This window comes from Grus americana, chromosome 26 (genome assembly GCF_028858705.1).
Source record: "Grus americana isolate bGruAme1 chromosome 26, bGruAme1.mat, whole genome shotgun sequence".
Lineage (NCBI taxonomy): Eukaryota > Metazoa > Chordata > Aves > Gruiformes > Gruidae > Grus > Grus americana.
The window spans coordinates 4,021,246-4,042,208 of record NC_072877.1 but is presented as its reverse complement, the minus strand read 5'-3'; the positions used below and the strand labels follow the sequence as shown (position 1 = coordinate 4,042,208).

The 20,963-nt window shown below is 61.0% G+C and overlaps 2 protein-coding genes across 2 annotated transcripts; both read left to right on the top strand.

Annotated features, from left to right (window-relative positions):
- Positions 1 to 889: 889 nt before the first annotated feature.
- Positions 890 to 8,688, top strand: ADRB3 (adrenoceptor beta 3). The gene is made up of 6 exons (XM_054804788.1): positions 890 to 2,413; positions 6,748 to 6,851; positions 7,064 to 7,146; positions 7,257 to 7,376; positions 7,634 to 7,727; positions 8,091 to 8,688. The coding sequence occupies exons 1-6, from the start codon at positions 1,119 to 1,121 to the stop codon at positions 8,174 to 8,176; spliced, it is 1,782 nt and encodes a 593-aa protein (XP_054660763.1). The 5' UTR covers positions 890 to 1,118; the 3' UTR covers positions 8,177 to 8,688.
- A 4,691-nt stretch (positions 8,689 to 13,379) lies between these two features.
- LOC129196726 (prolactin-releasing peptide receptor-like) lies at positions 13,380 to 16,790 on the top strand. Its single transcript, XM_054804607.1, has 2 exons — positions 13,380 to 13,999; positions 15,589 to 16,790. Exons 1-2 carry the CDS (start codon positions 13,587 to 13,589, stop codon positions 16,220 to 16,222), a joined length of 1,047 nt encoding a protein of 348 aa, XP_054660582.1. The 5' UTR covers positions 13,380 to 13,586; the 3' UTR covers positions 16,223 to 16,790.
- Positions 16,791 to 20,963: the final 4,173 nt, after the last annotated feature.

The following is a 20,963-nucleotide window of genomic DNA, read 5'->3' as shown; positions in this document are numbered from 1 at the left end:
CTGGATAATTTTTTACACATATTTTTTTCCTCTTTGTCAACATTCCCCCATTTGGCTGAAACTTCAAAACGCCATATTTGGAGAGCGCCTGTCTTAGAAGTTCCAGTATTTGTATAAATAGCTGATAGTGAAAAAATTACCCGCTCTGGAGCCTGCCCAGGGACCTTCCGGAGGAGCGGAGCTGGGGGCAGCGATGGGGCCGAGGCTGCTGGGGCTCTGGGGCAGCCCAGTGCCTTCCAGTCCGAGGCGGCACCCCGCTGCCGTGCGTGGAGAAGGAAATGTGGGTGGGGGTCTCCAAAACACCAGCACCCGCCCGAAAGCAGGAAGGGGAGCAGCAAAGGTCTGCCCAGCCTCCTCCACCAGCTGGGAAGGGGGTTTGGGCAATAAAGGTGGAAGTGAAATAGTGACAGTGAGACGCCCTGGATGTCGTCTCTTGGAGCGGGGCTGTCACCTCGCCATCCCTCTGCTGATGTCAGGGGGACAGGGGTGTCGGTGTCCCCGCCGCCTGTCCTGCCAGGGAGAGCCTGAGCGCGGTGACGGCTGTACGGAGAAGGGCAGGCGGTGGGGCGCACGCAGCGAGGTCCCGGGGTGCGGGGCGAGATGCTGAGGTGCGTGGGGCAAGTGGCGAGGGGTGCATAGAGGGAAGGAGGGGTGCACTGACGGCGAGGGGTGCACAGAGAAGGACCGGGGTGCGTGGCGAGGGGCTGGTGCGTGCACGGCACGGTGCGGGGTGCGTGGGGAACGAGGACGGATGGCGTGGGACCGGGGCACACGGTGAGGGGCGGCGGGGCAAGGGCGCACGGCGAGGGGCCGGGGTGCACCGGGGAGGTGCCGGAGGGAAGCGGGGCGGGCCGGGGGGTGCCCGGCCGGGGCGGGGGGGAAGGCGGTGCCGGAGCCCGCTCTTCTTTCATTGATCTCCGGAGCGGGGCAGCCCGGGGCCGCCCCGAGCCTTTAAAGGCTCCTCCTCCCCGCAGCGGCCCGGGCAGCGCCGCGGAGGGGAGCCCGGCCCCGCCGCAGCCCCGCCGGTCCGCCCCGAGGGCTGCCCGGGGAGGGAGCGGGGTGCGCACGTCGGGGTGCGGGGGTCCGTGCCCCCCCTACCCCCAGCCCGCCCGGCAGAGATGAGTCCCCTGCCCGCAGGCAACGGCAGCGCCTGGGGGGCGGCAGCGCTGGGCAGCGGCAGCAATTGCAGCGGGGCGGCCAGCCTGAGCCGGCAGTGGGCCGTGGGGGCCGCGCTCGGCCTCACCGTGCTGGTCATCGTGGCCGGCAACTTGCTGGTGATCGTGGCCATCGCCAAGACGCCGCGGCTGCAGACCATGACCAACGTTTTTATCACCTCGCTGGCTTGCGCCGACCTCATCATGGGCTTGCTGGTGGTGCCGCCGGGGGCCACCATCCTGCTGAGCGGCCACTGGCCCTACGGGACGATGGTGTGCGAGCTGTGGACCTCGCTGGACGTGCTGTGCGTCACGGCCAGCATCGAGACGCTGTGCGCCATCGCCGTGGATCGCTACCTCGCCATCACGTCGCCGCTGCAGTACGAGGCGCTGGTGACCAAGGGCAGGGCGCGGGCCGTGGTGTGCATGGTGTGGGCCATCTCTGCCTTCATCTCCTTCCTCCCCATCATGAACCACTGGTGGCGGGACGGGGCGGACGAGCAGGCAGTGCGCTGCTACGACGACCCGCGCTGCTGTGACTTTGTCACCAACATGACCTATGCCATCATCTCCTCCACCATCTCCTTCTACGTGCCCCTGCTTGTCATGATCTTCGTCTACGTCCGTGTCTTCGCTGTGGCTACGCGGCACGTCCAGATCATCGGCAAGGACAAGGTGAGGTTCCTGCAGGAGCCCCCCAGCCCCAGCTCCAGGAGCGGCCGGCGGAGACGGCCCTCCCGTCTGCTGGCCATCAAGGAGCACAAGGCTCTCAAGACCCTGGGCATCATCATGGGCACCTTCACGCTCTGCTGGCTGCCCTTCTTCGTGGCCAACATCATCAAGGTCTTCTGCCGGCCGCTGGTGCCGGATCAGCTCTTCCTCTTCCTCAACTGGCTGGGCTACGTCAACTCAGCCTTCAACCCCATCATCTACTGCCGCAGCCCCGACTTCAGGAGCGCCTTCCGCAAGCTGCTGTGCTGCCCGCGCCGCGCCGACCGCCGGCTCCACGCCGTCTCGCAGGACCTGCAGCGCTGCCCCTGTGCCTTCAGCCCCCGGGGGGGACCCTCGGAGGACAGCAAGGCAGCGGCCCCCGGACACCCTGGGGAGGACGGCGAGGCTCAGGGCAGCGGCAGCAGCAGCTGCTGCAGCAGCCGGACGGAGGAGACCACCCTGTCCCAGGGCAGCGGCCACCGGCAGCGGCCCCTGAGCGAGTCCCGGCCGCAGGGCACCCAGACCACGCTGTGCTCGCAGCTTGACGAGTAGGTACCCGCAGGCACTTGCTTGGGGGACTCCGGGGGACCGACCGGGGGGGGGCTGTCAATGGTGGGGCGGTGGTCTGACGATGCAGCGCAGAGCCGGAGGGCAGATAGTCCCTGGAGTCGAAGGGCAGGCAGTGCCCGGGGTGCGTGGGAGGGCTGCTGGGGTGCAGGGCTGGGAACCGCTGCCTTTAGGTTCCGCTAAACCCCTGGCCCCTCCACTGGGCTGCAAAACTGCCGTCCCAGCCCAGTCCCACCTTGTCCCTTCCCGGGGAACACCCCGGCCCACTGGGATGGGGTCTGCTGTTCCTGGGTAAAGAAAACACTGGTGGTGGACAGGGAAGCGAACCAGCTGAACAGGAACGCATCCTAAAGCCGGGAATTTCCTCCCTGCTCCCCCCGCTCCCACTTTCTGCTGTTAAAGAAGGAAAACACGGGGAGCCCCTCTGCACTGAGGCAGCCAGGGGGCTGCTGTTGCCAGCCTGGGCTCTGCGGGTTGCTTTGCCCTCTGACGGAGTGTAATTCTGGGGAGGGAATTTATTCATCACCCTCCGTCCCTGACTGCCGGCAGCACTGTGCACAGAGACAGGCTTCGCAAGCCGGCAGCGCTGTGCCAGGGCAGAGGGATGGCAGGGATGCCTGTGCTGTGCCTCTGCCCTGCCAGCCCGCTGCCTGCACCTTTACGTGGGTTTACACCTCCTTCTGCAAATTACAGGGTGGGGATTTTCCCCCCTGAGTTTTTTATCAGTGTTACAAAATTTGAATCATTCTGGTTACTGTGGATTTTAACTGGCTCGCTCTGGTCGGAAACCCCTCCTGACACCCGAAGGCAGGAGAGATTCCTGCCAGCACACGCAGGCAGAGCTGCCGTGGCAGAGATGTGCACAAAGTGTTTTCTGAAGCTGCGTGTTCTGAGGAAGGATTTATCCACCCCGGGAACATGGGATGGTAAATCGTGGGAAAGGTCTGGGCTCTTCACACACTGTGCTCGCTCTCCTGTTTAAGGTTTGCCGGCAGAGAGATGCCAGCAGGTCCTTCCATCTGACTGGGAGCAGCTGAGAGCCGGTAAGAGAGTGACCGCGCTTCCCCCTCGGCCGGCGCTGCGGCGGGGTCGGAGCCATCGTCCCTTGCGGCGTCTCCTCTGCCCGCTTTGGCCGCTGCCTTCCCTGGGGGAGCGCAGCCTTTGGCCAGCCCGCGGCAGCTGCCCGCTTTGGGGCACGTGAGCCTGGCGTCAGCCCGGCCGTCTGCTGACACCTCCCGGGGATGCTTTAACCCCCGTCGGGGTGGCTGCCTCTGCTGCGTTGGCTCACTGGCTGCAGGAGCTCCAGACCTTACACGTGGTGCTTTTTGCCCAGCGCCAATCCTGCATCCCCCTCCGTGCGCGCCGCTCCCCTTTCTGCCGGGGCAGTTGCTTTGGGTCCCTGTCCCCAGAGCTGCGCAGCAGCGAGGGTTGAGCCTGGTGGGTGACGCTGTGTCACATCCCACCCTCTTCTTGCAGGGCCGGGTGTTGCAAAGGGGACAGAGGAACGGCGCTGGGGGCAACGGCGCTGGAAGGACCCTCCAGTGCATGCACCGACCCAGAGAGGAGAGGGGTTCTCCCTTGGGAGCGCTCGTGGTCACAGCAGGGCCCGAGGAGCCGGCTGCTCTGGGAAAAAGCTCCCAAGCCGCTCTCCAAGAGGCAGCGCAGCCTCGGGGACGTGCCTGTGCTCCCCGTGCAGATGGGGAACAAGCTCCCCCACCCCGGGGGTGCTTCCTGGTGCGGCCGGCATCGAGATGCGGTGGCCAGTGGCTCCGCTCTCCCAAAGGACCCCGTTGTCCTGGGCTCGGCTGGGTTTCGGACAGCCCGTCGGGAAGGGGAGAAGAGTCTCCTGCAGGCACGAGCCCTTTCCAGGATCTCTGCTCCATCCCTGCCCCAGCCGCTGCATTCCCAGGGCTGGGTGCGATCCCGGGAGCCACGGTGATACCTTTAGCAAAGGAAAAGCACAGGGGAGCAAAAAACGTGAATTATGCTCTTGTCAAACCTCCCCCTGTCTCTCCCTCCCTGCTCAGGGCAGATGTCCGTGCCTCCCTGCCATTCAGGGCTGGGGGGGCTGTTTAGATGAAGCTGGGGGAGCAGCAGCGGGGTCAGGCCGGGGGGAGCGTTGTAGGAGGGTGGTTTTCATCCCGAGGTCCCTGCACACGGGGCTGGGTACGTGGGCAGCGGGGTGAGGGCAGGGAGGTGATTCGCTCCGGCTTTAAAACCCATTTGTGCCGCCAGCGCGGTGGGAAGCGGCGACAGGGCCAGTCCAGCTCCTCCGCACGCTGCAGCGCGAGCAGAGCTCGGGGGGCGCGTACAGATGGGCGCTCGCGTTCGTGGCTGTGCCCGTGCCACGCTGCTGCACGGCGACTTTTGGGGATGGTGTTGGTTGTAAATATGTCACAGTGACTGTAAAGTTTTTGTCCTGTTTTGTCTCTCCCCCCCTGCCCTCTGTGTGAAATAAACCTTCAAAATTTTGCGATGCCTTCGAATCCGTGCTGAGCAGAGGGATGCTTCTTCCACGTGTCCTTCCCGAGGGGCTGCCCGAGCTTTGGGGTGCATCTCCCTCCCGGGCTCCTGGGGCTGTGGCGGGCAGGGACCCCCTGAGCGGGCAGGCAGGGAGAAGCTGTGCTCCGGGTGTGCGCAGTGCCAGCCCCCTGCCCTGCCACGTGTCCTGCACCCCCAAAGGGCAGGCAGAGCCGGGGCTCCCTGGCAAGCAGGGGTGTCCCTCCCCGGCGCCGGGCACAGCACCCCCCAGCCCTGTGCCCCATGGATGGGGCTTTGTGTCCCCCGGGGGTTTGCCAGCCTGGGAATGCACCAGAAGGTTGGCACCACCGTCCCTCCATAATTCGGGAGTTTTTTACCAGTGTGAATATTTGCTGGGGACAGGCAGAGAGCCCCGTGCCAGGATGATGCCTGGGGCACCCCATGCACCCACAGCCCCTCAAGCTGCCCTGGCTGCCCCATCCCTGCCCGGGAGCCCATGCAGAGGCACCCAGTGCCACCTCCTGGCACCGGGGATGTCCCAGCTCCCACACGGAGCCTGCGGGGTCCGGCTGCAGCCCCAGGAACCGGGGTGCTGCAGGGTCTCCCCTGCTGGGATCCTCCCTTGGTGCATTTTGCTCGTAATACCCAGCAAGGATGAAATCACTAAATAAAGAGAAAAATGCAGCTCTTGGTGACTGTTTCCATTTTAGAGCTTCAGACATCGGTTTGGTGGCTCTGATGGCTCTTGGGGGGCTGGTCTCTGACCCCTGCAGCTGACCCCGAGCACAAGCAGGTCCTGTGTTCCCCCCAGCCCCCCATGGCCTCATCCTCCCCAGGGTACCCTCAGTGACCAGCACAGTCCAACACCAGCCCAGGAGCTGCTCGTTAGCCCCCCACCGTGTTAACGAGTAACTTCCCAAACAGCAGGCAAGCCCTGAGCAGGGGGTGAAGGGGGGCTGTCCCAGGGGATGGGGGGCCCCAGGGTCTCTTCATGCCCCCAGCAGGGCTAGCATCCTCATCTCTAATCAAGCTAAACCTGGCTCAGGTGAGCTTCCCTGTTTGGTGTAGGTCCTCCTGGGGATGTGCGGTGATGGGTTGGTGGATGGGTTGGTGGATGCATTGGTGCCACCTGCCCCCCCCCCCCCCCCCCCCCCGGCCCCGAAGCACCTGCACCGCATTCCCAAACTGCACCTCCTGGGGTCCCCCTGCTCTTTATTAACAGCCGGTGTGGGGTGCAGGTGCTTGTTGCTCTCTTGGTGCTGCTCTCCCTGGCTGGGTATGGGCTGCTGGGCAGGGTGTGGGGAAGGATGGGTCCTGTGGTCCCCTGGGGCTGCTGCTGTGCGTGGGGGGCAGCTCCCTCTGACACCCCAGTCCTTGTGCTGGGTTGTGCTGCTAGATTAAACGCCCATGCTGGCAAAGCACCTGATGCTGGAGTGGCATTTAGAGCCCTCCGAGTGCTCTCTCAGTACCAAATGTTTCCCTGAGGCTTCAGCCGCTCTGCTCAGCCCAAATTGTTCTGTGCTCAGAGGGTGCCCTGTGCTACCTCTGCTTATGGTGCTCCCCTGCTGCAGGGAGGCTGCTCATCCTCTTGGAGCTGTTTTTGTCTGTAAATGCATTTAACTGGCTTTTCCTTTCCCCAGAGGATGTGTAAGTGGTGGTTTTGTTCTTCACTTAGCGATGCTATCCTGCCCAGGGGACGTTGGTCCAGCTGCTGGCCTGGCTCCGGGCTTTTGAGACCAGAGAGTTTGCTCTCAGTGCTCCAAAGTCACATTTCTTCCTTGTGTTTCTGCTCCAGGGCAGCCAAAGGCTGTTTTCTCTGGTGTTTGTTCCACAGGAGCTGGTTCCTGCTGCCGGTGTTGGATCTGCTCCGGAGGATGAGCAGCTCTTCTCCCTTCTCCAGGTCGCTGTCGGCGGAGAGGCCGGTTACTGCCCTGTGGGGTACGGAGCTGCACGCCCCGGGCTGCTTTGGTGGGACCTGGTGGCAGGAGCGAGGTGGGGGACGGTGGCAGCCGGGGTGGGTGTGCATGGGGTGTGATTCCCCTTTTCCTGCGGAGGTGCACCTGGGGAAGCTTCCCTTTTGCTTTCGGCTCGCCCGAGGCTTGTGCGGAGGGGCGGCTTGCTCTTGCACCGACAGGGCTGCGTCCCTGCAGGCTGCCAGCTGAACACGGGCACCCGGAGCTGCGTGGTGAAGGAGGACGATGACTTCTTGGAGCACCTGCTCATGCTGAGAACGGTGAGATCTGAGGCTTGCCGAAGAGCCCATCGGAGACAGCTGGGTGCCCCAGCAGCGGGGCTGGCTGACGGCTGGGCTCCCTGCCATGAGGTCTCTGCTGGGCTCTGCAGATCTGCCTGGGGGCTGAGGCCAGGGACGAGCTGCACGTGGTGGCCGTGGATTCAAAAAACACCTACGGAGACCACAAGCCGGTGCCCATTGCGGCGCTGCGGACCTCAGTGCTCCCCATGGTAAGGGCAGCCTGGCGTGCGGCCCCTGGACGCAGGGTAATAACTTCAAATAATTTCACCCTGGGAGCTGGGTCTCCACCGAGCCGTGGGTGATGCTGGGGGCTCCTTTCGGCTCTGGCCACGTCCGTGCGACTGCCTGCAAACCCTCCCTGGTGCGGAGGAGTTGCCCGTGCCATGATGGTGCTGCGGGGGTGAACCCGTGCTGCTGCCTGCCCGGATTGGCCTGGGGGGTGGCTCTGAGCTCCAACTCTTTGCAGATCAGCCTCAAAGGTCTGGAGCTGGTCCCTCCCGTCACCTTCGTGCTCCAGTGTGGAGCTGGACCGGTCTATCTGAGCGGGCAGCACGTCACCCGTGAGTGCAGCGGGGCCAGGGCGAGCGGGTGGGTTGGGGGCCGTGCTGGGGATGTTCCGTGGGTCCCACGGTGGCTTTGGTGGCAGCTTGTGCCCTCCACAGGGCTGCTTCACCCCGGGGACGGAGGGATTGGTGGTCTGGGGGGGGTTAGTGCTTGTTTGCATTCATGGACTCAACACCGTGGTCCATGCTGGCTCTCAGCTCTGTTTTTGCTGCCGTGGGGTGGGATGGTGTCTGTGCTCCCCCACCTCGTGTGGGGTGGGATCGCCGGCTGTGTTTGCAGCCGGGGAGGGGGGGGGTCACCTCCCCTCAGTGGGGCAGGGCCACCCCCTCCCACTGCAGCCCTGCATCTCCTGTCCCCAGTGGAAGATGATGCTAAGTCTGAAGCCCACGAGGAAGAGCTCTCAGAGGAAAATGTAGGCGATGAGGATGATGTCAGAGCACCATAGAATAGCTGCAGCTCGGAGAAGACTTTGAAGTTCTGGGAGTGGAGCTGGCGTGATGGTGGGGATGCCCCGTGCCAGGAGCTGCAAGTGCCTCATGCCAAATGGGATGGATCCTTGCAGGGGGACACAGACTGTCTGGGCTGTGGATATCATCCCTTGTCTCCTCTCTCTGCCCCCTCCATTCCTACCTTGCTCCCAGAAATGTTCTTTTTTCCTCTTTTATTGCAATAACAACGGGAAAGTGCAAATACCCTGGAGTTAGTCTGGACTGTGCTCTGGTGCTGCCATGCCAGCCTGCTCTTGCCTGCTGTCCTGTCCCTCCCTCCCTGCCTGCTGCCTCCGGTGCCCCCTGCCTCCTCTCAGGAAAACGCGTTCCATGGGTGCAATCGCAGCGATGCTGTGGGTCACGTAGCAAACCCATGGGGCTGGGGGTCCCTGCCTGCTGCCCTGCCTGCTGCCCTGCCTGCTGCCCTGCCTGCTGCCCTGCCTGCTGCCCTGGCAGGGGGCTCAGGGGCCCTCCCAGCCCGAGCGTGTCTGGAGGAGGAAGGCTGTACCACACTCTGGCTTGGGACTTGCGTGTTCACGTAAGCTCAGCCACCCCTTCTGGGGGAAGATTGTGCCCCCCCCCAACCCTGCGCAGCCCTGGCACCGATTTTCCTGTGAGATCCCTTCTAATGGTCCTTTTGTTCCGGCAGGAATTGCTCTGGCCATCGCCTGTTTGGATCAACAGGACAAAGTTGTGTTGCTGTCTTCATGGCAGCCCAGGAAACGCAGCCAAAATCCGCCCAGAACAAGCAGCCACTGAAATAATATAATTAAAACTCCTAATTGAGAAAATTGCCCAAATCCATTACATGCATGGTATTAGCTGGCAGCGAGGCTGACTCTGAAGAGGAACCCTGAATCTGCAGGCAGGGTGGGCTGGGAAGGGAGCACGGGGGTCTTTTTTTTTTTTTATTTTCCCCACTTATAATAGAAAAAGCCACAGAGATGAGCTGATCGGCGCGTGGAGGGAAGATTGCTGTCATCACGCAGTAATGGCTCCGGAGATGGGCCTGGGTGAAACCAGCAGCCAACCCTGATGGGCTGCAGCACGTCAGCCACCGGCGTGGGCTGTGCCGGGCTTGGGGACGCGAGGGGATGGGATCACAGGGCGATCGCACGTGGGCTTCACCCTGGGAAGGGGTTTCTCGGGCATCGCCTCCCGCAAGGCAAGCGCGTGCCCCCCAGCCCCTTCCCCGCGCGTGGGTTTGGGGTGTGCCCTGGCATGGGGAGCAGAAAGCCGCTGTTGAGCCCAGCCCCGAGCTCGGGGAGGGGAGAGGGAAGGAAGAGCAGAACTATAACGAGCAATTAACTCGTCCAGCTTTTCCCTGCCCTCGCCTTGCTCCCAGCACACAAGACTGCGCGTGCGACTCCTGGAGAGAGGATCGGAGCCGTGACCATTGCACCTCTCACTGAAACAGGTGATTCTGGCTTATTTTCCCCACTGGGATCAGCTCTGGGACCATTTTCAGTGTGACGATGCCGTGCCTGAAGGTGAGGGCTCTCCCTTGCACCCTGCTGCCAGGGCTCCTTGGGTTTGAGGGTGCCTCAGGGCTGGAGCCTGCGTGAGGCTGGGGCGATGCAGCCCCCCCCCCCGCTGCCTGTCCCAGAGGTGTTCTGCTCGTGCTGGGTGCAGGCAGGGGTGCTAGCTGTGGGGGAGAAGGAATAAAGGTGGATGAATTCATTGCTTCTAATTCCTGAGGCGGGAATGAAACGCGCTGTTAATTGGAAAGCTTGCTGAATGCCGGCTGCTCGGCGTGATCCGGCAGCTGCATTAAGACATCTCGCTGGGTGCAGATTAAGCCCTATAAAGAAATCCAGGAAGAAAAGAAACGCAAAGCGGATTAAGGTCGGTGCCGGTGAATTTGCACAGTGGCCTCTTCAACTCGCAGTGCGTGTCGGGGGAGCGCCCGGCAGCGAAGTGCACAAGTAACCGCCGTGGTGCCGCCGACTTGCCGGTGCCTTCCGGTGAGCGGTGGGAGCACGGCGGCGAGGCCCCCCCAGCTGCTCCCTGTGTGTGAGCGCTAACTGCCCGGTGCTTGCTGATGGGTGCGTGGGGACAGAGCTGTCACCCCACACCAGCCGTAAGCCCCTTGCTGGAGCCTGGTCTGCAAGACACCATGCCCAGCCCTGGCTGCAAATGCAGCGCGGGATGCTGGAGAGCCACGGGCCATGGCCGGAGCTGGCATAGCCCCGGCAGCGGGAAGGATGGGTGTCTGGGGAGATGCTCTGTCCCCCTTCCCGCAGCCCCTGGCAGTGGCACGCTCACCCCATCCCGCATCCTGCGCGGCAGCATCTCCTGGAGGGCTTTGGCATAACCATGGCAACTGCCAGGTAATTAATAGACAAGGCTCAATGTCATGGAGACAAAACAGGCACAAACAGAGCGTGCTGGGCATGGAGGGCCCCGGCGCAGGATGCGGCCCCTGGGCACACCGTGCGTGGCTGGTGCTGTGTCCACCCAGCCAGCACCGGAATGGGCTCTGTTCCCGCCATGGCAGGGACGTCCCCTCATCACCTCGCTGCAAGGGTGGCCTGTGTCAGCCAGCGTGCCCCGGGCAGGACAGGGCTCTGCACGAGCTGGGTGTGAAGAGACAGCCCCGAGCTCCTCGTGGCGTTTGTACGCAGGATGGGTGCCCGCCTGCGACACACCAGCAGGACGGCCAGTGAGTGCCTGGTGGTTAAAGACTTTCTTTTAGGAATAACTGAGAAGAGTTTTGGCAGAGCAGGGGGGATGCAAGAATGAGGTCGTAGTGCAGAAAATGCTCCGGTGAGGCTAAAAGCTGCTTCAGATTTCTTTCAGGCTAACTTGCCCCCCAGGAGTTTGTGGGCTTTGCGCAGGGCGATGGGCACCACGGTCCTGGGCTCGGCTGTAAGACGGTCCCAGCCCCGAGCGGTTGCAGCATCACAGCCCTTCTGGCTTGGCTTTGCTGGGTACCAGGTGCTGTGCAGCTCCAGCTGTGTGCACATCCTCCAGATGTTCACGGTCACACCCCAAAGCCCGGGAGAGCTGTACGAGACCCCCCAGAGAGCGGGGGCTCACCCCAGGCTCTGCCTGTGCAGAAGTTTGTGCCTTCCCCTGCTCCAGGCTGGTCCCCGCACCTCCACCGGGCGCAAGTCGCAGCCTCCTCTGCCATTTTGCGTGAGCAAATTCCAATTAATAAATGCAGGAATGCCCTTTTATTTTGTGCATAAGTAGCCAATTATTTGATGCATGAGCACCCAACTAATTGCAAATGTGAGCACCCCATTAATGTCCTTGGGTGCCCGGGAGGTGAGGCTGTGTGCCTGGCTAGCTCTGGGGTGACACCCCCCCCCCCCCCCCCCCCCCCCCGTTATTTCAGGTGCAGGGCAGGAGGACGCCTGGGGACGGGGGAGGCATTTCCCCAAATACCTTTTAATTATTGACCCTTTCTGTTGTCTCAATACGCATGGCAATGATGAGAAGCTTGTGTTAATTGCAATAAACTAAATCAAGTAAAACTTTCCCCAGTTGAAATTATTTTGCCCCAGTCCCCCTCCTCGCTGGAAGGGCCAGATTCAGCCCCGCTCCTGGAGCTGGGGTGTCCGCAGCCAGCAGAAGGGGTGCACGGCTGAGCTACCCACCTAGGCAGGGACCAAAACCACCGTGGGCTCACCGCACCCCGGCGGCAGGTGAGGGGGGCTGCGGGGGGGGGTGTGTGAGCTGCCCAGCCCGGGGGAAGGCGGCTGCCGGCGAACGCTGCCGCTGTATGGCACAACTTAAGTCTTTGCTGCGGGCGCTTCATTTGGAAAAGCGACCTTTGGTTTCGGGATGCGTGCGGGGCTGTGGATGTATCTCGGTACACGGGGTGATTTATTTACGGGGGCGGGGGGATTTTTACCTGCTGATGCTCAGCTGGCAAAATCCCTCCCTGAGCAGAACAAAGAGCGGCGCGGGGCTGGCTGTGGGGGAGGCGGTTGCACGGCTTTGGATTCAGCGGCAAATATTTCATAAGAGGGACTTTATTCTGAAAAGTCTCTTCTGCCTCCGAATGCATCCTTTGAGGTGGGGTGCCTTGCAGATGCGTGGGGTGAAGCAGGTAGGGTGCGTGGAAGTTGATCTAAGAGGCCAGTTAATGCAAATTTGCAGTTTTTGGGGGCTGCTGAGACGCGTTACAAAACTGCGGCTGGGTGCAGGTCTCCACTAGGTTCCCCCGAGGACTTCCAAAAATCTGCTGGGTGGGCTTTGGTCTTAGGAAATCAAGTAGGCGAGGGCTTAAGGGTGAAATAACAGCTGGTACAGAGAGAAATAAACAGGGTGGCAAGTCCTGTGCTGGGAAAGAGTGGGAGGTAATATATGGAAATGGCCCAGGAAATTAAAGTTGGACGGCAGCGTGTGGTGACACGATCCAGTGTGCGGGGGGAGGCAGGGGATGCGGAGCAGCCCGAGAGGGACGGCTGTGCCGGGGGGGAGGTCCCGGGGGTCTGGCAGCAAAGCACCGTGTGCACAACCCGGCTGCCTGTAGGATGCAGGCAGGGCAGGCAGGGACCCGTCTGCCAGGACTGATGTAATTTTTGCCCCTTAACTTCCCTCTTGTCACCTGTCCCATTCCCTTCGGGGCCGATTACCTGAAAACCTGGCACTGCTTTCGGCAGGACTGTGCCGGGGTCTGTGGAAATACCTCGGCCGAGCCCCCTGAATCGGTGCAGCAGCAAACCCTGGGCTGGCTGCTGTCAGGCTTGGCGTTTGAGGAGAGCCCGGTTAATCTCGTTAGGGGGATGGATGAGCGGGGTGCAGGCGCACGAGGCTTTGAGGCAGCGCAAAAGTAGCAGAGCATCTTTATTCGTTTATGCATTAACGTCCTTTGTTATTTCCAGAAACATTAGGAGCTATTTTCTGGCTCAGCTGCCGCTTCCCTTTTCCCTTCTGCCAGCACCTGCCCCTCCGCACGGGCTGGGCTGGGGCAGAGGCAGGATTGCTGCAAGCGCTTTGTTTAGAGGGGTGCTGATGAGACCAGATTTCGGTAAGTGCTTCCTCTGAGCCCGTGGTCAGCCCCGCTGTTTTTCTCCTTCTCCTTCTCCCCTCCCTGAGCCGTAACTGCTGCTGAGCCCGGGGCTGTCTCTCCCTCCCGACGCAGGGCTGCTCGCCAGCATCGCCCCTTTTCCGAGCCTGATTTTCCATTCCTCTCCCCAGGAGCCCGCAGGACGAAGCCGCCATCCTGAGGAGCCTCCCCGGGTGCGGGGCAGGGTCCTGTGCAACTGCGGGGCAGGGGTGGGGGGGGCAGACAACCACAGCAAAGCTGTGATGAGGGGCAGGATGTGCCCCACGGACACCTGAAACCTGCAACCAACGGATTTTGGGGTGCTGAGGCTGGCCAAAACGAGGATTTCTCAGGTCTCAGCCGCAGCCATGGAACCTGATGGGGACGGGGACGTGACCAACGCCACCGTCCACGAGCTCACCCTGCAGAACCGCTCCAACGCCAGCGCGCAGTTCACCGGGGTGCAGCTCATCCAGTCCTTCAAACCCCTCATCATCCCCTGCTACGCCCTGGTCGTCCTCGTCGGCATCTTCGGCAACTACCTGCTGCTCTACGTCATCTGCAAGACCAAGAAGATGCACAACGTCACCAACTTCTTCATCGGCAACCTGGCTTTCTCCGACATGCTGATGTGCGCCACGTGCGTGCCCTTCACCCTGGCCTATGCCTTCAACCCCCAGGGCTGGGTTTTTGGGAAGTTTTTGTGCTACTTTGTCTTCCTGATGCAGCCCATGACGGTCTACGTCTCCGTCTTCACGCTCACGGCCATCGCGGTTGACAGGTAAGTGCCGGTGGGGCGGATGGTGCAGGGGTCTGGGTCGGTCCCCCTCAAATTCCCTCAAGCTGCTGCTCGCTTGGCTCGGGGTGTTAAGTGCCAAACACTCGAAATCGGAAAAGGAAAAATCCAGGGGATCGTTGCAGGCTCTCTGCAGCCTTTTCTTCAGCATCAGCGCTCGGCCTCGGGTGGAGGAAGCATAGCGGGGGTGTTTGGCCGGCTGCTGGTTTGCATCGGGGAACGATGTGCGTTTTCACGCCTGCCCGTACGAAGCCATCTCCATCCAAATCCAGTCCCGCCCGCAACCGGGTCTGTGCCCCCGGCAGGCGCAGCTCTCGCACGAGGGCTCGTTGGAGTTTGCATCCAGTTCTTTGTACTTTGCTGGATAAATTCGCACCCAGATCATGCTGTGTTCTGGTCCATGTGTGGAGAGCACTTGTGCCTCCCTGAGCGCGCCCGGGCAGGGTCTGACGGGAGGTGGTTGATAAAAACCACGTTTCCATAGAGATCTCCTCTCATAAAAGATGCTCCAAACCCTGCGGGGATGGGTGCGATGCCGGCAGCAGCTACGGCGGTGCTGAGAGTGCCTCTCGTGCGGCTGGTGCTGGTTTTGCCTCTGCCCCTGGGGCAGGACCGGGATGGGAAGGGCAGAAAGAAAAAAGAAAAAAAAAAAAGCAAAACCCCCAAAACAAACAAACAAAAAAAAACCCCCAAAGATTTGAGCGGAATAGCTGAGAAAACCTGGACTGCTGTCCTCGCCGGGGGATTGAGATGTCCGCAGGAGTGCTGGCGCGTTCTTCTTTTGCTCTTCAACAAAACTGTTTTTAGCTCCTGCTAAAGAGGCAGCCACTGAGTTATACTGTCCTCAGTCTGTTCATAAAACATCGCTGGGATTTATCGAAAATGGATGGGTTTTAGCCCAAATCCTCCGGCTCCAATGGAGGGGGGGGGAAGCACGCAGCCACGCCGGGGCTCAGCACGAGCAAAGCACGCGAAGAGCCGTCGATGTTTTCCTTTGGGTACGTCGCGCTACTGAACGTCGCAATTTTAAACGTTGCGATAGCGAACTCCGCAAACCAAGCAGCGGGCAGCGCAGGCTGTGGCGGGGGGCAGAGCATTTAGTATGTGAAAGAGCTGCGTGAAATCAAACGACGGTCACGGAAGGTACCTCGCCGGGAGCTCGTTTAGGACCAGCCCTTGATTATAGGTGAGGCAGCGCCGAGAGGAGCGGAAGATGCTCAAGGGAGGAGGAAGTGAAAGAAGAATTGCCAGCTTTTATCGTCACTCAGTGCTGCCTGCGGTCCTCAGGGCAGGTTCAGAGACAGGCTGCAGGAGGGATGCTCCGTGCCCTGCTTCCCAAAACAGGGGAGTGACCCGGCGCTCCCTTGGCCCCCATGGCAGAGCAAGGGGATGTGGTCACCCCCCCCCCCCCCCGTCCCCAGGCCAGCGCTTCCCAGCAGCCGCTCGGGGCCGTGCCCCTGTTCCCGGAGCTGCCAGGGCTCTGCCTCCCCCAGCCCTGCCGCCAGCCACCCCCTGCCCCGCGGCTGCCGGGGGGATGCTCCGGGGCTCGGGCTCCCCCGTTTCTCTCCCCACAGGTACTACGCCACTGTGCACCCCCTGAAGAAGCGCATCTCGGTCACAAGCTGCATCTCCGTGGTGGGGGGCATCTGGCTGCTCTCCTGCGGGTTGGTGGCCCCCGCCATCGCCCACACGTACCACGTGGAGTTTCGGGAGGAAGGCTTCGCCATCTGCGAGGAGTTCTGGATGGAGAAGGAGACGCAGCGCCTGGCCTACGCCTACGGCACCTTGATTGTCACCTACATCCTGCCCCTCTCCGCCGTCTCCCTCTCCTACATCTGCATCTCGGTGAAGCTGAGGAACCGGGTGGTGCCTGGCCACCCCACGCAGAGCCAAGCTGAGTTCGACCGCCTGAGGAAGAGGAAGATCTTCCGCCTCATCGTGCTGGTGGTGGCGGCTTTCGGGGTCTGCTGGCTCCCCATCCACGTCTTCAACATCATCCGGGACATCGACATCAACCTCATCAACAAGCACTACTTCCTCCTCATCCAGCTGCTCTGCCACTGGTTCGCCATGAGCTCCTCCTGCTGCAACCCCTTCCTCTACGCCTGGCTGCACGACCGCTTCCGCGGGGAGCTCCGCAAGATGTTCGCCTGCAAGAGGAAGATCATCCCCACCAAGAGCTGCGGGGCTGCCGGCGGCATGCTCTGAGGCGGGGGTCCCGCTCCCCAGACCCTCCATGGCCGCGCGCTTCATCCCGTGCACAGCAGAGCTTTCCTCGCTGCCTGTCCTGCCCATGGGAGCGGAGGCAAATGGGTTCCTCCTGCCTGCCCAGGGGTTTGCAGCACTCGCTGCAGGATCCTTCCCTGCGTCGGGGTGCTCAGCTCTGCTCCCGGCGTGCCCTGAGCCCCCCTTCACCTCCAGGACAGCAGCCGTCACGACCAAAAATGCATTTGCTGCAGCTTTTCCCCGCAAAGTCGCCCCAGCCGCCCCTGGCTGTGCACCCGCAGCCCTGCCAGCCCAGCGAGACCCCGTCCCTCCCGCGAGGGTCCCGAAGGTGAACCTGCACCTCCCGGGGGGGGACACGGGCTGGACACCTCTCCCCTCCCGACTGCGGGCAGTCCCCAGGGCAGCGCGCGTGGCCCAAGGGCTGTGTCCCCGTCCCCAGGGCCGTCCCCGGGGCTGGCCGCTGCCCGGCGCGTGCTGCTCGGCGTGCTGCGCTCCAAAGGGCTGGTGTAGCCTCGTGCCGATGCCACCGGGCTCCGGAGGAGGCAACGCGGGGACCGGGGCATCAGCAGCAGCGCTGGGTGCAGGGTGGATGCTCCTGGGGACGGGATGGGACGGGACGGGACGGCAAAGCAAAGCTCCCGGAGGACGCAGCACCCAGCCCCGCGGGAAGGGCGGCAGGGCTGCACGCGTCGCTTCGGGACCTCGTGGTGTAATTGTGAATTAATGAAGGAAATGGGCCTGCGGGAGCGCGAGGAAGGGGTGACAAGCGTTTTGCGGGAGTGACGGCTGTTAGAAGCTGCCCGTTTCATTAAATGAATCATACAGCTCTCATTAAATTGATTCCTGGGTTTTGGAAATGGTGTTTTCGGAGAAGCGCCGGTACTTTTCCTGCAGCCTCAGAGCAGGGGAGGGGACAGAGCTGGCACAGGACAGGTTAGCCTGTGCCGCCGGCCACGCTGCTCAGCCTTGCACACCCTTGCACACCCCCCTGTCACCCTACCTGTATCACTGGGCATGCACCTGCCTGTATGCACAGACACCTGCATACCCCCCCCCGAGACACCTGCACACGCTGCTCCGTGCAGACACACACAGCCCTACACGTGCACAAAACCACACGCCCCTGTACACACACGTGCCCGTACACACCCCTGTGCATATGCACGTGCCCATTCACACCCGCCTCTACACACATACACCCCATACGCACACCTGTACGTACACAGAGACGCTTGTACATACCCCCCATTTACACACCCCTGTATGTATGTGCACACTCTGTAAACTTGTATACCCCTGCACATATACCTGTACACACACCTGCACACACCTGCATATAAACCTGTACACACCCCTGCACATACACCTGTGCACACCCCTGTACCTATACCTGCACACACCTGTACATACCCCTGCACATCCACCTGTACACACCTGTACACACCCCTGTACCTATACTTGCACACCCCTGCACATACACCTGTGCACACCCCTGTACCTACACCTGCACACCCCTGTACCTATACTTGCACACCCCTGCACACACCTGTGCACACCCCTGTACCTACCCCTGCACACCCCTGTACCTATACTTGCACACCCCTGCACATACCCCTGCACATACCCCTGCACACCCCTGTACCTATACTTGCACACCCCTGTACCTACCCCTGCACACCCCTGTACCTACACCTGCACACACCTGTACCTATACTTGCACACCCCTGTACCTACCCCTGCACACCCCTGTACCTACACCTGCACACACCTGTACCTACCCTTGCACACCCCTGTACCTACACCTGCACACACCTGTGCACACCCCTGTACCTACCCCTGCACACCCCTGCACATACCCCTGCACACACCTGTACCTATACTTGCACACCCCTGTACCTACACCTGCACACACCTGTACCTACCCCTGCACACCCCTGTACCTACACCTGCACACCCCTGTACCTATACTTGCACACCCCTGTACCTACCCTTGCACACCCCTGTACCTACACCTGCACACCCCTGTACCTACACCTGCACACACCTGTACCTATACTTGCACACCCCTGTACCTACACCTGCACACACCTGTACCTACCCCTGCACACCCCTGTACCTACACCTGCACACACCTGTACCTACCCCTGCACACCCCTGTACCTACACCTGCACACACCTGTACCTATACTTGCACACCCCTGTACCTACCCTTGCACACCCCTGTACCTACACCTGCACACACCTGTACCTATACTTGCACACCCCTGTACCTACCCTTGCACACCCCTGTACCTACACCTGCACACACCTGTACCTATACTTGCACACCCCTGTACCTACCCCTGCACACCCCTGTACCTACACCTGCACACACCTGTACCTACACCTGCACACCCCTGTACCTACACCTGCACACACCTGTACCTATACTTGCACACCCCTGTACCTACCCCTGCACACCCCTGTACCTACACCTGCACACCCCTGTACCTATACTTGCACACCCCTGTACCTACCCTTGCACACCCCTGTACCTACACCTGCACACACCTGTACCTATACTTGCACACCCCTGTACCTACACCTGCACACCCCTGTACCTACACCTGCACACACCTGTACCTATACTTGCACACCCCTGTACCTACCCTTGCACACCCCTGTACCTACACCTGCACACACCTGTACCTATACTTGCACACCCCTGTACCTACACCTGCACACCCCTGTACCTACACCTGCACACACCTGTACCTATACTTGCACACCCCTGTACCTACACCTGCACACCCCTGTACCTACACCTGCACACACCTGTACCTATACTTGCACACCCCTGTACCTACACCTGCACACCCCTGTACCTACACCTGCACACACCTGTACCTATACTTGCACACCCCTGTACCTACACCTGCACACCCCTGTACCTACACCTGCACACACCTGTACCTATACTTGCACACCCCTGTACCTACCCTTGCACACCCCTGTACCTACACCTGCACACACCTGTACCTATACTTGCACACCCCTGTACCTACACCTGCACACCCCTGTACCTACCCTTGCACACCCCTGTACCTACACCTGCACACACCTGTACCTATACTTGCACACCCCTGTACCTACACCTGCACACACCTGTACCTACCCTTGCACACCCCTGTACCTACACCTGCACACACCTGTGCACACCCCTGTACCTACCCCTGCACACCCCTGCACATACCCCTGCACACACCTGTACCTATACTTGCACACCCCTGTACCTACACCTGCACACACCTGTACCTACCCCTGCACACCCCTGTACCTACACCTGCACACCCCTGTACCTATACTTGCACACCCCTGTACCTACCCTTGCACACCCCTGTACCTACACCTGCACACCCCTGTACCTACACCTGCACACACCTGTACCTATACTTGCACACCCCTGTACCTACACCTGCACACACCTGTACCTACCCCTGCACACCCCTGTACCTACACCTGCACACACCTGTACCTACCCCTGCACACCCCTGTACCTACACCTGCACACACCTGTACCTATACTTGCACACCCCTGTACCTACCCTTGCACACCCCTGTACCTACACCTGCACACACCTGTACCTATACTTGCACACCCCTGTACCTACCCTTGCACACCCCTGTACCTACACCTGCACACACCTGTACCTATACTTGCACACCCCTGTACCTACCCCTGCACACCCCTGTACCTACACCTGCACACACCTGTACCTACACCTGCACACCCCTGTACCTACACCTGCACACACCTGTACCTATACTTGCACACCCCTGTACCTACCCCTGCACACCCCTGTACCTACACCTGCACACCCCTGTACCTATACTTGCACACCCCTGTACCTACCCTTGCACACCCCTGTACCTACACCTGCACACACCTGTACCTATACTTGCACACCCCTGTACCTACACCTGCACACCCCTGTACCTACACCTGCACACACCTGTACCTATACTTGCACACCCCTGTACCTACCCTTGCACACCCCTGTACCTACACCTGCACACACCTGTACCTATACTTGCACACCCCTGTACCTACACCTGCACACCCCTGTACCTACACCTGCACACACCTGTACCTATACTTGCACACCCCTGTACCTACACCTGCACACCCCTGTACCTACACCTGCACACACCTGTACCTATACTTGCACACCCCTGTACCTACACCTGCACACCCCTGTACCTACACCTGCACACACCTGTACCTATACTTGCACACCCCTGTACCTACACCTGCACACCCCTGTACCTACACCTGCACACACCTGTACCTATACTTGCACACCCCTGTACCTACCCTTGCACACCCCTGTACCTACACCTGCACACACCTGTACCTATACTTGCACACCCCTGTACCTACACCTGCACACCCCTGTACCTACACCTGCACACACCTGTACCTATACTTGCACACCCCTGTACCTACACCTGCACACCCCTGTACCTACACCTGCACACACCTGTACCTATACTTGCACACCCCTGTACCTACCCCTGCACACCCCTGTACCTACACCTGCACACACCTGTACCTATACTTGCACACCCCTGTACCTACACCTGCACACACCTGTACCTACCCCTGCACACCCCTGTACCTACACCTGCACACACCTGTACCTATACTTGCACACACCTGTACCTACACCTGCACACACCTGTA

Coding starts and splice junctions, on each gene's coding strand:
- ADRB3 (XM_054804788.1), top strand. CDS start 1,119: ATGAGTCCCCTGCCCGCAGGCAACGGCAGCGCCTGGGGGGCGGCAGCG. Junction 6,852..7,063: donor GCCGGTTACTGCCCTGTGGG/GTACGGAGCTGC, acceptor GCGTCCCTGCAG/GCTGCCAGCTGAACACGGGC. Junction 7,728..8,090: donor GAGCGGGCAGCACGTCACCC/GTGAGTGCAGCG, acceptor TCCTGTCCCCAG/TGGAAGATGATGCTAAGTCT.
- LOC129196726 (XM_054804607.1), top strand. CDS start 13,587: ATGGAACCTGATGGGGACGGGGACGTGACCAACGCCACCGTCCACGAG. Junction 14,000..15,588: donor ACGGCCATCGCGGTTGACAG/GTAAGTGCCGGT, acceptor CTCTCCCCACAG/GTACTACGCCACTGTGCACC.